This window comes from Ostrinia furnacalis, unplaced genomic scaffold (assembly GCF_004193835.3).
Source record: "Ostrinia furnacalis isolate ACB-3 unplaced genomic scaffold, ASM419383v2 OfSCF0322, whole genome shotgun sequence".
Lineage (NCBI taxonomy): Eukaryota > Metazoa > Arthropoda > Insecta > Lepidoptera > Crambidae > Ostrinia > Ostrinia furnacalis.
The window spans coordinates 755057-770263 of NW_021130561.1; the positions used below are offsets into that span (position 1 = coordinate 755057).

At 40.5% G+C, this 15207-nt stretch overlaps 1 protein-coding gene across 1 annotated transcript in view; it reads right to left on the reverse strand.

Annotated features, from left to right (window-relative positions):
• Positions 1–591: 591 nt before the first annotated feature.
• The window catches only part of LOC114360398 (inositol 1,4,5-trisphosphate receptor-like), a 61867-nt gene continuing 47251 nt past the window's right edge, over positions 592–15207 (reverse strand). Inside the window, exons 15-25 of the mRNA XM_028315116.1 lie at positions 14932–15076; positions 13940–14096; positions 12986–13088; positions 12315–12493; positions 10726–10881; positions 8665–8862; positions 7587–7693; positions 5972–6051; positions 5052–5180; positions 1577–1779; positions 592–922 (exon numbers count right to left, since the gene is read on the reverse strand). Of these exons, the coding sequence (XP_028170917.1) occupies positions 592–922; positions 1577–1779; positions 5052–5180; positions 5972–6051; positions 7587–7693; positions 8665–8862; positions 10726–10881; positions 12315–12493; positions 12986–13088; positions 13940–14096; positions 14932–15076 (1788 nt within the window). The remainder of the gene's footprint in view (positions 923–1576; positions 1780–5051; positions 5181–5971; positions 6052–7586; positions 7694–8664; positions 8863–10725; positions 10882–12314; positions 12494–12985; positions 13089–13939; positions 14097–14931; positions 15077–15207) is intronic.

Sequence of the window (15207 nt, forward strand, 5' to 3'; positions counted from 1 at the left end):
ACGTCAGTTGCGGTTTCGGTTTCAATTCCCGCTGGAGGTAACTAAATGTTAATGTGATAATCGCTAGGGTATAATTATTTTATTATTTTATTTATTTGGAATAACAACAGCCGACACATATAATAGACTTAAATCAAATATTTTACTTAAACTAATTAGGCCAAAAAGGTTATCCACAGCATTAACGAATTTTGCTTAAACTATCAAGTTAAAAACAGTAAAGAAATATTTATAGACACCTGACCACAATTCTATACTGCCCCATGATAATATGTTTGGCAAGATCAAGTGTTGTGTTAAATGATCCAGTCCACACACACATTGATAAATACTGGTATGTAAAAATATATTCGTCGCAAAACAAACAAATTTAATTAAAACAAACAACAACAACAATTTTGTAAATAGTTTTTATCATTACTAATTTTTAAATTTTAGTTTTTAAGTAATTTTAAGTTTATATAAATATATTATAAAATTATTGTTTTATTGAATAAAAAATTAGTCTTGATCAAAACAAACTACGATATAAGATAATATTTGTATAGTATAAATAAATAAAGTAAATAATAATAGCAATAATGCGTTACTTCACATAAATATCTTTCTGACATTGTCTAGGAAAAATTTTTTGCTACCCATGAAAAGATCTATTTCACTGAACTCCCTATTATAAGTATTAGCGAGTCTAGCTAGCACAGCATTGCTGCCGTAGTTAGTGGCATGTGACGGGACGGCAAACAAGGTCGTGTGGCGCGTGCGACGCGCCGGAGCCCGCAGCGCCAACTGCGCCACGAGCTCCGGGCAATCAAGGCGCCCGCGCACTACGTCATGCAGGAGCCCCATGTCCAGCATTTTGCGGCGTTGTTCTAGCGTCAGCATTCGGTATTCGCGGCAGTTGTCGGTGTATGATGTACGTGTTCTTGTTTTTAATTTAAAGTTTAGATGGTTAATAAATCTCTTTTGTATGCTCTCAATTCTATTTTTATGAACGGCGTAAAATGGATACCAAATGGAACAAGCGTACTCTAAGATACTCCGCACGTATGCGAAATAAACAATTTTGAGGCTAATTAGATCGGTGAAAGGTTTACAGGTGCGCATCACAAAGCCCAAGTTACGAAACGAACGGCCAACTATGTTATCTACGTGATCCGAGAACGACATTTTAGAGTCTAGCCAGACTCCCAAATCACGAATTAGCTCGACCCTCTCTATTGCAATACTGTTAAAATTATAATTGAATATGATTGGTTGTTTCTTGCGAGTAAAGCTAATACATTGGCATTTTGGTATACTGATTGTTATGTTGTTTTTTGAATAGAAATTTACTAGATTATTGAGATCCTGTTGAATCAGTAAACAATCATTAATAGAGCTGACTTTCATGAAAACCTTTTTGTCGTCCGCGTATAAAAGGTACTTAGCGCTACTGAAACATGTATTAATGTCATATAAGTATGCATTATAAAAAAGAGGCCCGAGATGAGAGCCCTGCGGAACGCCCGAGGGCACTGCCACAAAGTCCGATCTGTATCCACCCAGTACGACTGCTTGAGAACGGTTTCTTAGATACGAGGCAATCCATCGCAGCAAGTCACCGTGTATGCCCAGAGACTCCAACTTGTGAAGCAGAATGACGTGATCCACCCGATCGAATGCTTTTTCGAAATCTGTGTAGATCACGTCAACCTGGCCGCCACCTTCCATGTGCTCAAGGACATAGTTGGTGAAGACAGACAAATTGGAGACAGTAGAGCGACCTCTCAAGAATCCATGCTGTGAGGACGGTACACCTCGAGCAATGATTTGATAAAGGTTTTCATATGCAATTTTTTCGAAAACTTTTGCGATAGTGTTAAGTATAGAGATTGGTCGATAATTTGAAATAATAGATTTAGAACCTTTTTTATGGATGGGAATAATATGGGCTTTTTTCCAAATTGCGGGGAAATCACATTTTTTTAGAGAAAAAGAGAATAAAATTGATATAGGTAAAGCCAGGCTTTTAGCGCACATAGATAAAAACATTGGGGGTATTCCATCACATCCTGCTCCCTTGCTTTTGTCTAAACATTTAAGGTGTTTTTCAACTATGGCTGCAGATACGTATATTTGTGATATTATTTGATTGTTTGGGGGAGGACTAGAAGAAGGGTCAGCAAGATTGGAAGATGATGAATTATTTGAAAAAACACTTTCGAAGAATGAATTAAAAGCATTACAAATACTTTGTCCATCTGAGAGCAAATTATTATTCAAAATAAATTGTTTTGGGTAACTTGAACCGCCTCTTTTAGATTTCACGTACGTCCAAAAATATTTAGGTGAGTGCCTAATAATACTTTCTGTTTTCCTTGTGAAATCGCTAAAACACCGTTCTTGCAATTTCTTAAACCGAGTCCTGAGCACACAAAACTCATCATAGTCCCTGGGATTCCCAAATCGTTTCCATTTTTGGTGTATTTTATTTTTCTGCTTAATGACTTTTATTAGTGTTTTATTGTACCAAATAGGATAGTGTGACCTACTAACTGTGTATTTGGAGAGAGGTATAAAACGAGTACAGCAATCTTGCAGTATATTATAAAAGTTATCCACTGCTTCATCCACTGTATCGCATGATAGGACTTCCATCCAATTAATGTCGGCCAAGTATTTATTAGCAGAGTCATAATCACCCCTGTAAAAATTATAACGGGCATTTATATTTTCCTTAAAATGCTGACAGTTTAGATCAAATATGTTGATATTTAATGCTGGATGATAGTTATCTTCCTTTAATAGCGGTTGAATTGAGCGCGTAACATCCAATGGCAGGTTGCTGAAGCAAAGATCGAGCAATCTACCTTTGGAGTTTAACACGTTATTATATTGTCTGTAGCCATGGAAGTGAAGGTGATCTATAAAATTCGCGGCACAGTTCTGTAGGTCACTACTACCTTGTTTTAATATTGTATATTTATCTAGGTCCCATTTCACACACGGTAAATTAAAGTCTCCCACCAACAAATAATTAGCATTAGGGAATTTATCTAATTGCTTAGAAATGTTATTAATAACATTGTCTAAACGTAACGAGAACCCGGATTGATCGGGCGGTGTATATACCACTATCAAAAAAAGGTCTACCTGGGATGACAGTTCAGATGCGGGCACTCGTACGCACAGAGATTCAGCGGTATCACTAGTCCATTCATTCACAACAGTTACTCCCAGATACCTACGAACGCCAATCATAACCCCGCCCCCGCCCGACTTGTTGCATAAGCTAAGGTCTCTGTCACAACGGAAGATGTCATAGCGGGTGTCACACAGCTCACTATCCAATATATCATTTTGCAACCACGTCTCAGTGAGTATGATTATATCATAGTTCATACACAACAAGCTATTATAAAGTTCTAAACACTTAGTCCGCAACCCTCGAACGTTTTGATAATAGATTGACAGCTTCTTACCTACTACAGCCATTTTCGGAGTGAATATGTTTCAACTTTATTACGCCATACTGCTTGACGTGAGTGTTGCGATTGTTTATAAGTGTTATCAACATGGTGTACTGGAGCTTTCTTAGTGGTTATGACGTTATGTAGTGTAAAACATAGAATTAACAGGTAATTATTTGTTAATTGGGTCATAAACAAACGAAGGGAGACTGAATCATCAAGAAGCGACGTTATATTAAAATAGTATAGTGGTAACGTGAATAGTAAATAGAAATGTACATAAAATATCCTATTTATACATAATATATTATAGAAGCGACGCTGCTTACTATCTTTACATACGTATATTATTATTATAATCTTAATAATTAAACAATAGAAAATGTGTGTGTAAATCATGAATTCATTTACATTTACCATATTATTATTAATATTGTAATAAACACATTATTTACATAAACGAGAGTAGAAATACATTCCAACTTGTACACACTCAAGAAATAGAAAACAATAAATAGAATAGTAGTCCGTTTCGAACCACTACACCAAACGGCCGATTACCGAATAGATTCAATGAATAAGAAAGTGGCCCTTAACGTGTACATTCAGATTTTTTAACAAAGAAAAAGCATAGTCTAGAACTTTGCTTTTACAGAACAGTAAGAAATATAGATGGTATGATGGTACGATAAACACAAAGCTGTCTGCGTTTCTAGTAATTTGAGATGCCAATTTTTATTATGCTACTTTTGCGAAGGTTTTTCAGCAGAGTAGAATAGAACCACTCTGATGGATGTCGGCGCATAAGGGAAATCATCCCAAAATATCTGGCTAGTGTGGGGTGTGTAGGTCAAAGCTTCCTTTGAACTTTGTAAATTGGAAAGGATTGTGCTTCTGCAGTACTGACTAATGCCTTGATGATGAAGATGATCGCTCGTCTTAAGTGCGTACTTGACGTCCATTGACGTTCCAGAGAAGTGCGCAGTAATAACACAGAATAATAATAAGTACTACGCACAGAAGGTTTTCTTCGCGAAGGTATTAAAAAAAATGTATGCTCAATGTCGTTAACAATATGGTGTAATTTAGCTTGTCTCAAGAGTCTAGCACCAATTTGTTGACAAAACGTCAGTGATCGGTACTGCGCCAAAGCCATAGGGCTGACTTAGGTAAAATTATGTGTGACGTAAAGTGCCAAACTGCGGAAAATGGCGGAGGAAATACATGAATAATCATGAATTATATTTTGTTTCTATTATTATTCAGGCAGTTAAAATACTGCACAGTATTAATTACACCACCGTTTTTACATACATAGTTTATTGTCTTTACAATGCAAAAGGGTGAAGAATACACGTGCGTGCGTCAATGCTCGCTCCTGTCCTGTCGATTAGTGATCTCAGGAGTTCTGTAGTCGCGCGTGTTTTGTTTTCAATGCAAACTCTCGGAGATGAACAGGCCTGTAGGCCTAAGATGCGCGCCGCGATAAGCGGTTATCACGCCATTTTATCGATTTTGCCCATACATGACGTCGATAAAAGTTATCACGGCGCGCATCTTAGGTCTACTGGTAATACCTCGATCGAGTAGTATTCTCCATACCTGCAGTATCTCGATGATCTTGAGCTTGGTGTCCATGACGAGCGGGTGCTCACGCGCGAGCACGAGCGCCGACGCACTGCGCTGCAGCCCCGCGCCCGCTGCCGCACCCCCGCCGCTACCCCCGCCGACCTGCGGGTAGGAGGATATCTTTGAATTCAAAATGTTTACTATAGATCTCGAGCAAAGCTGATTCAGTGTCTAAAGTATGGAAGCGGCACGGAAGGAGTGACATATGACGTGAAAAATGAATACAAGTCTAAATCACATCTGGGGGCTTAGTGCGAGTTTGCATTAAACGTATTCGACATCGAGTGCGTTAAAAAAAATCTACGAAGATCTTAGTTCTTGAAAGTATCCGCTAGGTATCCGTCATACATTGAATGTAATTTTTTTACGACACTTGAATACGTTTGATGTAAACTCACACTAAGCCCACTGAAGTCTCGCTAACGTTTGACGTCAAAAAAAGACCCTCCAGTGCCGCTCCCTTAAAATAAGGCGCTACTCAGTGCGTACTGTATATGCATCAATTGAAATGTGTCTATAAAACAAATAATTGTTTTATCTACACACATATTTTATTGTACCACATTATCTCGGTGAATAAATAATCTTTGAATCTTTGAATCTAAAGCTTCTATATTTTGTCCAGAATATAAAAATTATTTTGACAGCTCGGAATGAATTAGTAACAAAATAAATCAGCGACCGCATGGGATTAATATTACCCATCACCGAATCGGCAGTCCGACACCGAAATGTTATCTTCATTGGGGAATAAGAAACGTCATTATAATGCAAATCCTAAAGTGGAACCTAAAGCTAATCGAAGTTTAACAGCTCATCAAAAGTGTGTCAAATGATAGATGGTTCAAAATACGCTACATGCACTTTTAGATAATATTCGTTTTATAACTCACATTCCGTGCGACGGAACCCAAGGTGATAGAAGTCATGACAGCACCCATATCGCCGATGCTGCGCAGTACTCCCCCTTCAGCTAAATAAGGAACAAAATTAGGGACATTAAAATCACATAAGTATGTACAGTCGACAGCACATCAAGCTATACATTTTCGTTGCAAAGTCGCCCGTATCGCAACTACGTAAGATGCCACAGTGTTTACGTTGACGTGCTGTTGACCGTACATGTCACCGTAAAATTGTGAATTCCGTCAGATTATAATCTGACGTAGTTAAATTACAATCTAACCTAACCTAACCCACTGTTAGTTTACAATCTAACGCGTTATATTATAAACTGACAGAGTTCACAATTTCACGTTGTCATACATATTCATAGTATTTGCAAGCCGACAAGGCTGATCAAAGCTGAATTTTTTAACATGTAACATCTCAATGACCATAAATAAATGAATTTGAGTTTCAGATAAACATTCGTTCTACAAACAAACAACACCAAAAATGATGTATTTGCATTCCACTTACGTTTTTTGACTTCCTTCTCCTGCGAGGCTGCATGCGCAGTAAAAAGTGATAAGTATTAAAAATAAGTATTTTCTATTTTATTTCAAACATAGTTTTTTAAAGAATGAATTAATACTTTTCTTGGCTAAATATGCTTGTGTTACGAGTGGGTTCAATACAATAGTTCAGTGTTGGCGGGGTTTGAACCCGTGTTCCTCGGATCTTCGGAGGTCCCGACTCCGACAAAATTGGGCCATGGTTGTTTCATGGGTTTATTTCTACTTACTAGGGTTTCTGCTCGAGCTTTCTCGAACTCGAGAAAACTCGAGAAATTTGGCTTCAATCGAGACGAGAAAAAAATTACCGGAGCTCGAGAATTCTCGAGTTTCGATTTTGAAGCCTTAATATTCTTGAAAGCCTATTTTCTTAGACAAAAGTAAGTTTTTAATTATTTAATAGGTTAACGTTGCGTTTAGACTGGCCTAGTCTTTCCTTTTTTTAACTAATTTGATTTGAAAGTAATGATCTTAACCGAAACTAATAATGTTCACCTACGAGTAAGCTATATTTTATTATGTTTGTATAACTGACTGATTTAAAGACAGAAAATTTTTTGTTAACTATCTGTTAGTTTAAGTACTCGTAAATACGTTTATTCAAGTCGTTATTTTAAGTTTAAAAATTTATTAAAAAGTTTTTGTTCTTTGGAAAACAAGTGATTCAATTGGAGCTCCAGATATTTATGGTTATTAATCCTTAAAGTACACTTTAAGCGACTTTATGACTTTTGTTCCTTTAGTTGATTACTAAGTTATAATTATCCTACTAATATTATAAATGCGAAAGTTTGTGTGGATGTCTGGATGTTTGTTACTCTTTCACGCAAAAACTACTGAACGGATTTTGTTGAAACTTTACAGTATTATTGATTATAACCCAGACACATTATAACATTAATAAAAACCCGTGTTTTTATTAAATTTCAACCGATTTCAACAGTTTTAATTAAAAGACTCGAGACCCGAGAAAACTCGAGACTTTGGCCTCGAGAATTCCCGAAACTCGAGAAAAAAAATAAGTCGAGAAATCAGAAACCCTACTACTTACATTCCACCTCCCCGGAAAGGGTGTTGGATTCATTCAGCAGATCCATGGCTGTGACGCAATCAAGTATGCTGAGTAGGGTCTTCGTCAAACGGAGTAAGTCGCTAAAACTGTGGGAGGAGATAAAACAACATTAATTCCAAAGCTACAGTAAATATGATCTGCAGGGCTAAGATGCGCGCCGTGATAAACTGCTATCGCGGCGTTATATCGATTTTGACGTCACTATATCGTTTTATCTACCGGCGCTAACATGGCACCCCGAAAATTATCATGTCATCTGTCAAAATGTGATAGTGATAGTTTTTTTTTTTTTGTGATAAACCTGCGGGACGCATTTGGATGCGGGCGGCGCAGGACAGGTCGTTGTGGAAATATTTTGGGAAAGGCTTTACCCAGCAGTGAACGTCATTTGGCTGAAACGAATGAACGCAAATAGATTGAGTTCCTCACGTTGTAAGTCTCATAATCTAGAATTTTCTATGTACACAATTGACATAATCGTATTTAATAATTTAGAACTTCAACAACGCATTTCTGGCCCTAGTCTTGCACTAGGGCTATAATGACTATGGTTATTACATCAATAAGCGATATGGGTGTTATTTGACTTAAGCCTTCGTGGGTGTAGCAACAAATCAGCAGCTTTTACTCGCTAGTCTCAGTTTAAATATTAACCTGTAGAAGCCGAAGTACATTAGCTCCCTGGCCAGCTTGACCACCTCGAAGGTGAGCTTGTTCTGGTCGTGGTCGCTGGTACCAGGTGCACAGGTGACCTTGTCTATATGACCTGACACTCACCTGTAGAAGCCGAAGTATATTAGCTCCCTGGCCAGCTTGACCACCTCGAAGGTGAGCTTGTTCTGGTCGTGGTCGCTGAAGTACCAGGTGCGAGTGACCAGGTGCACAGGTGACCTTGTCTATATGACCTGACAACTCACCTGTAGAAGCCGAAGTATATTAGCTCCCTGGCGAGCTTGACCACCTCGAAGGTGAGCTTGTTCTGGTCGTGGTCGCTGAAGTACCAGGTGCGAGTGACCAGGTGCACAGGTGACCTTGTCTATATGACCTGACAACTCACCTGTAGAAGCCGAAGTATATTAGCTCTCTGGCCAGCTTGACCACCTCGAAGGTGAGCTTGTTCTGGTCGTGGTCACTGAAGTACCAGGTGCGAGTGACCACGTTGCAGAGATAGTTCTCTACGAAGCGGATGGTGAGAGCGAATTGCTCTTTAACTTTCTCGCGCGTTGCGTCTGGCCCACCTTTCACGCACTGGTAGCTGGAAATGGAAGAATGATGTAACTAATTTTTTCAGAACTAGGTAATCCTAATTTGAAAATTATAAATAACTTGAAAAAATCGAACTGCCTAAGGCGGGAATTGAACCCACAGTTAGGCAGTTCGATTTTTTCAAGTTACTAATAATTTTCAAATTAGTTTGAGATGCGACTCTTAACCCTAAAAATTAAATAACTAGGTAATCCTATGTTTTAAGTGTCATATATTTATAGTTTCAACTATTGCTTAGTTAGCTTAACTTGGAATATGAGTAGTTTTTATTATTAAAACTCGGCCCAATGTATTATCTGTTCGTGTATAGTGTAGGTACACAAAACTCGTGTTTCACATCTGGATGTGACTGTGGCCATGGTGGCGAGTGTTTAACACACTCGTGTCTGACTATGACCTCGGGGGCGTGTGTTTAAAAATACTCCTGTGTGGCAGTGGCAATAAGTGTGACACACTTCTATGTATTGCGTCTACGAGTATGTGTCATTCACTAGCGTGTGTTACAGAGAGTGTAACTTGACGTTACTCCAGCCACGAGTATGAATGTTACACACTCGTGTTGTTTTAGCTACGATTGTGTGTTACTCACTCGTGTATGTGGATGCGGTCGCAAACCTCAGTCCACAGACGCGCGTACTTGACAGGCGTGACGGGCTCTTGAGGGTCGCGATTAGCGTGGAGATGCAACATAAGGTGACAGAATGACGCTAGTGTGAATCTGCAGACGTGACGTGTGTGTAACCCACTACCGTGTGTGGCTCTAGCCTTGAGTGCACTTGGGTGTATTACTAATTCTAAATCCCGGTCTGTGAGCACGTAGTATTTTGTCCAATGACCCCAAGCTACCCATCCTTATCGCTCGCGCGTAATTATATTGCTGTCGCGACTGTGCGACGGGCGCCCGCAGTGAATGTGCGAGCGCGACAGCAACATAATAACGCGCGAGCGATAAGGATAGGTAGCTTGGGGTCATTGGACAAAATTCTACGTACTCGCAGACCAGACTATAGAATGAATGTTCCTGCATTTACAAGTGACTGTGTTCCTCCATTTATAAGAGTTTGTCGATTATCCTGTCATGCTCGAGTAAGTTGATCCGGCTACATAAAACCTCATGTTATGTTACACTCTCATGTATGTTACGCTCTCGTGTACGTTAGGCTGGTTTTAGAGTCAAGCTGACGCACGGTGACCGTCAGCGCTGACAGCCGAAATGTATGAAGCGTCGGCGCCGAGCGATCAGCGTCACTCAGGAACGTTCCCTTCAATTACATACATATTGATCTGTCAGCGCCGACGATCAGCGAGCGGTCAGCGCGATTCTAAAACCCGCCTTACACTCTCTTTATGTTACTCACTCGTGTATGTGGATGCGGTCGCACACCTCAGTCCACAGACGCGCGTACTTGACAGGCGTGACGGGCTCTTGAGGGTCGCGGTCGGCGTGCAGGTGCAGCATGAGGCGGCAGAATGACGCTAATGAGAATCTGTAGACCCGGGACGTGTGTGTAACCCACTATTGAGTGTGGATCCAGCCATAAGTGCACTTGGGTGTAGGGTTGCCAGGCGTCCGGGTAAAGCCGGACACAGTTAGGCTCTTTGATTGCGTGTCCGGCCTGTCCGGCTTTTGTTAGGCTTTTAATTGGGCTGCCGCGCCAGGCGAAAATCGAGCCACAGAATAATATGAAGGCCCGGGTGCCAAGCATCAGGGGGTGACATAAGTCTTGCAGATTAGTACTGATTAGCGCATCTGCATGACAAGTCTGCGAATCTTGGGGAGTACCAGGGGGTGCATTAAGACATCTGACGGGGAGGGGGGGTGATATAGTTACACTCTCTTTATGTTACTCACTCGTGTATGTGGATGCGGTCGCACACCTCAGTCCACAGACGCGCGTACTTGACAGGCGTGACGGGCTCCTGAGGGTCGCGGTCAGCGTGTAAATGCAGCATGAGGCGGCAGAATGACGCGCGCAGCTCGTAGGATAACTCCGCATTTGACATGCACCTGTAGGAAGTTTGAAACTTGTGACTATGAGGGTAAGGCGTGAATTTGTTTAACAATCTCTTTGCTTGCTTTTTAGAAGAAAGACGGACGTGAAATCCGACATGGTTTAGAAGGATGTAATCTTTTATACAGTGTGGAATTTTGAAATGCCACCTGGAGGGAAAGTACTCTTAATTAATACTGTAGATAGAAAATTTTACTTAAAGAAAACATTCCTTTATTTTTGAAAAGAAATAGAACTGCATTCAAAGATTTCCATAAATATACTTACCACACCCGGGAATCGAACCAACTAAAATCTGTTAAAAATTACATCCTGTATTTTTATTACGTGGATCGGGTTAAGTATAAGGATGAAATCTCTCTAACAAACTTAATAAATTAAATGAAAGGAAAACCGTGAAATCTCAAATTATTTTCATTGTTTACAGAACATTTTATGCTATGGTGGTGAATTTTCGAAAAAATTTCGGAAATCTTTGATTGCAGTTCTTTCTTTTCAAAAATGAAGAAATGTTTTCTTTGAGTAAAATTTTCTATCTACAGTATTAAGAGTACTTACCCTCCAGGTGGCATTACAAAATTCCACCCTGTATACTGCGCTATTTTAAGGAGGCAAGATGTCTTGGAACTTAGGGACCGGAAGACGTAGCCTAAGCCTTAGGTGGGACGGACGAAAACGAGTGAAAGTCGCGGGATGCGCTTGGATGTGGACAGCGCAGGATTACTCGTTGTGGAAATCCTTCAATATTTTTGTCTAGCAGTGGTAGTCTTTTAGTTAAAACGAACGGACAATTCGGTCACCATAAACAATGAGTTAGGTGGACAGCAGGATTTTTTTCAATTGCTTCGCTCTTGGCTGTGCTGTCGTGATCACGTTGATGAGTTCACGTCAATTGTAGAGGCGGAAACGGTTCTCCGCACGATCTCCCGCCATCTCCCATTATTGGCAGGCTTACCCAAATGCATTCTATTCAAACCGTGTTGCTCAAGATTTTCGAATAGACAGACAAGCTAATAATATTGTACACCAAATTGTCAACAATTCTTTTTTATTATCCACAGCGAGGAAGCTCTTGGCCTGTTTCTCACCTGATGGTAAGTGATGATCAGGCCGAAGGTGGAAGCGAGTTTCACCCGAAATCCTCAACCACGGAGGAACTGGCTATCTTACCTCAAACTGCCGGAACACAACAATGCTGTTAACATTGTTGTTATGAATGCTGTTAACATTGTTGTTATGGCGACAGACTTAGGTGATGGTGGTAGCTAACCAGGCGGACTTAGAACAAGCCCTACCACCAACCAAACCGAACAGAAATATCTGCACCCACTGGGAATCGTACCCGGGACCACTGCGTCTGAAGCAGGTGGTCTTACCACTAGACCACAGAGGCGGTTCGTAAAGGTTACATTAACATCTACAAACTGACTTGAGGATCAGGTGCACGTGTAGATGCGGCGAGAGCGTGTTCAGCGCGAGGTACTGCCGGTTGAGGCACATGTTGGAGAACAGGTCGAGCTGGTGGCGGTAGTAGTCCAAGATGGCCGCCGCCTCGCCTGCGGGGCTCACGCGCGCCTCGGCCGCCAGTTCTGAGAGTAACCGGGAATTCTAGAGGAAAAAAGTGGAGCAACATTAGTGTGACGTCACACAAGGAAGCGGACTGCCAGTTCTGAGAGTAACCGGAAATTCTGAGGAATCAAATCAAACCAGGCTTATACAGGGTGTTGATTTCAATCCTCGCCAGATTTAGAGAGTTGATTAGGTAGCTTATTCTGATTCAGAATCGTAAAAAAATTGACTTCGAAAAAAATTTCAAACGAACTTTAACTTTAGTAAGTCAAATAAAAATACCTATTTACACTACCTACTTTACGTGGCTTCCTTCAGTAGGCTATCCAACATGACAAGCGAGCGATCCGCGTAGCTCGTGGTGCCGTAGTGTAAGTAAACGTATTGCGAGCCACAATAGGGTTGATGTCGCACGGAAAATATTAGCTCAAAATTCCAATTTTATTTGAAAATTTTTTTGGTGGATAATGCGTTTATTGATATAAGTCGCCGACGCCGCGGCTCTATTTTCTATTCTATTGCCCAATTTACCTTTTTATTATTCCACAGCAATATGACTTCGTCTTCCACAGAGTATTTACTCTTGTCGTCAGGTTCCAATATCTTCGTCTTTTCGTATTTTGTCGAGGCCAATCTGGAATAAAATACAGGTTAATTTTACCATATATAATACTAGCGGCCGCCCGCGACTTCGTACGCGTGAATCCCATTTTTCCCGCTAATTCCCGTTCCCGTGGGAATTTCGGGAATTCCTTTCTTAGTGCACCTCTACGGTACCTAAGCTACGTCCCTTCCAAATTTCAAGTGCCTACGTTTAGCCGTTTAGGCTGTGCGTTGATCTGTCAGTCAGTCAGTCAGTTTCTCCTTTTATATATTTAGATTATGTTGGATGTATCGGACTGGATTATTTATCTCACAACTTTTTTACCTTGGCATTATAAAATATGCAGTATTTTACTTTTTTAAATCTCCAAAAATACTTTCATCTTTTTTATTTTCACACTGGTTTACAAATGATTTAAGCTATTTGCTTTCTCTATCCATCAACGGACGTATATACATGAAATAAATCCAACCCAATTTGAGTGAAGTTGTGGGTTGGATCCTTACCATGCAAATAGGTCCTCAATATCGTCGTCGTCGTCGTTTCAGCCGAAAGACGTCCACTGCTGGACAAAGGCCTCCCCCAAGGATTTCCACAAAGACCGGTCCTGCGCCGCTCGCATCCAGGTACTTCCCGCGACCTTCACCAGATCGTCGGTCCACCTAGTGGGAGGCCTGCCCACGCTACGTCTTCCAGCTCGTGGTCGCCACTCAAGAACTTTCCTGCCTATCCTCAATATCAATATTCCTCTATTCCATAGACCTACGATCTAGTGAAGCTTCGACCTGAATGCGGGAAGCGCAGGTTTGGTCATTGTGAAATTCCCTGGGCGAGAATACACTCCATAAACTATAATATCTCTATTCAAGGTGTAAAGTTACCTGGTCTCAATAAGTATGTCCGAGTTATTAGCGCAAAGCACGCTTTTGCAGATTAGCTCCTGTGTGACGGCGATGGCCTTCTTGTTGGAGATGCACAGGTCGCTGAGATAGTCCAGGAAACGGGACTGCCAGGTCTTCATGTTCTTGCGGACTAGGCCTGGTGAAGTTCAATAAAGAAGTATTTATTATTCGAAGACGCCGAACTTTAAGATAAGATAACATTTATTTCCAAGAATATGGTACAGTGGTTTGATCATATAATAATTAATACATAGTTCAACATATTCTGCCATTGATTGTAGGCGTAGAAATATAGGTACTCAATAAAGCACATTTCAGTGAATAAAATACAAAGAAAGTGATTAATTCCGATTACATTATTATGTCTACTTTGTGATGATACTAATACTAACTGAGACAAAGTATAAAATCATAAGTGTCCGACGTCCGTAATGTAAAATCATGGTGTAACGCATTCAATACAATTTTTCATTTTTTAAACTCTGTAAAAACCTAGCTTTCGCTGACACGATCACCATTAAGATTCTATGCGAATCAGGCCTAAGATGATGACTAATAATAAAGAGGTTTTAATGATTCGGGAAACCAGGAAACCCGATTGGTTATTCACGCCACATCTCCGCTCCGCCTTGATGGAAACCGGGCCTAAAAGTACCGTTACTGACACTAACACCAAAATCGATAGGGGTTGGGGTAAAAAAGTTTTTATTTTTTATGTGGCAGGAGGCAAACGAGCAGACGGATCAACTGATGGTAAGTGATTACCGTCGCCCATAGACACCCGCAGACCCAGGGGCGTTGCAGGTGCGTTGCCGGCCTTTAAGGTGAAGATACGCTCTCCTCTTGAAAGCTTGCAGGTCATATCCGTCCGGAAACACCGCAGACGAAAAGTATTTCGTAGATAGCAAAAAATAATCTCACATTAAAAACCTAAGGTTTCAAAATAGTTATAATATTTGCATTGCACTTACCAACAAACGTCTCGATCTCAGACGCCGTGATATGCTTCTCCAGAAGCTTCCTGTTGTTGTGTAGCAACGCCGTGATGGTGTCTTCGGCCAGGATATCGTAGCCGATCTGCTTTTGCATGAAGCCGAAGTGCTTCGCTATGTATTCCTGTGTTCAATATTCACATCGTCAGTATTTAAAAAAGTAGGATAGATACATATTTTTTTAAGATATAACCTGACAATAAATTTTATAACTCACAAACTCATACACACGCAAAAAGTCCGAACACCTTATTT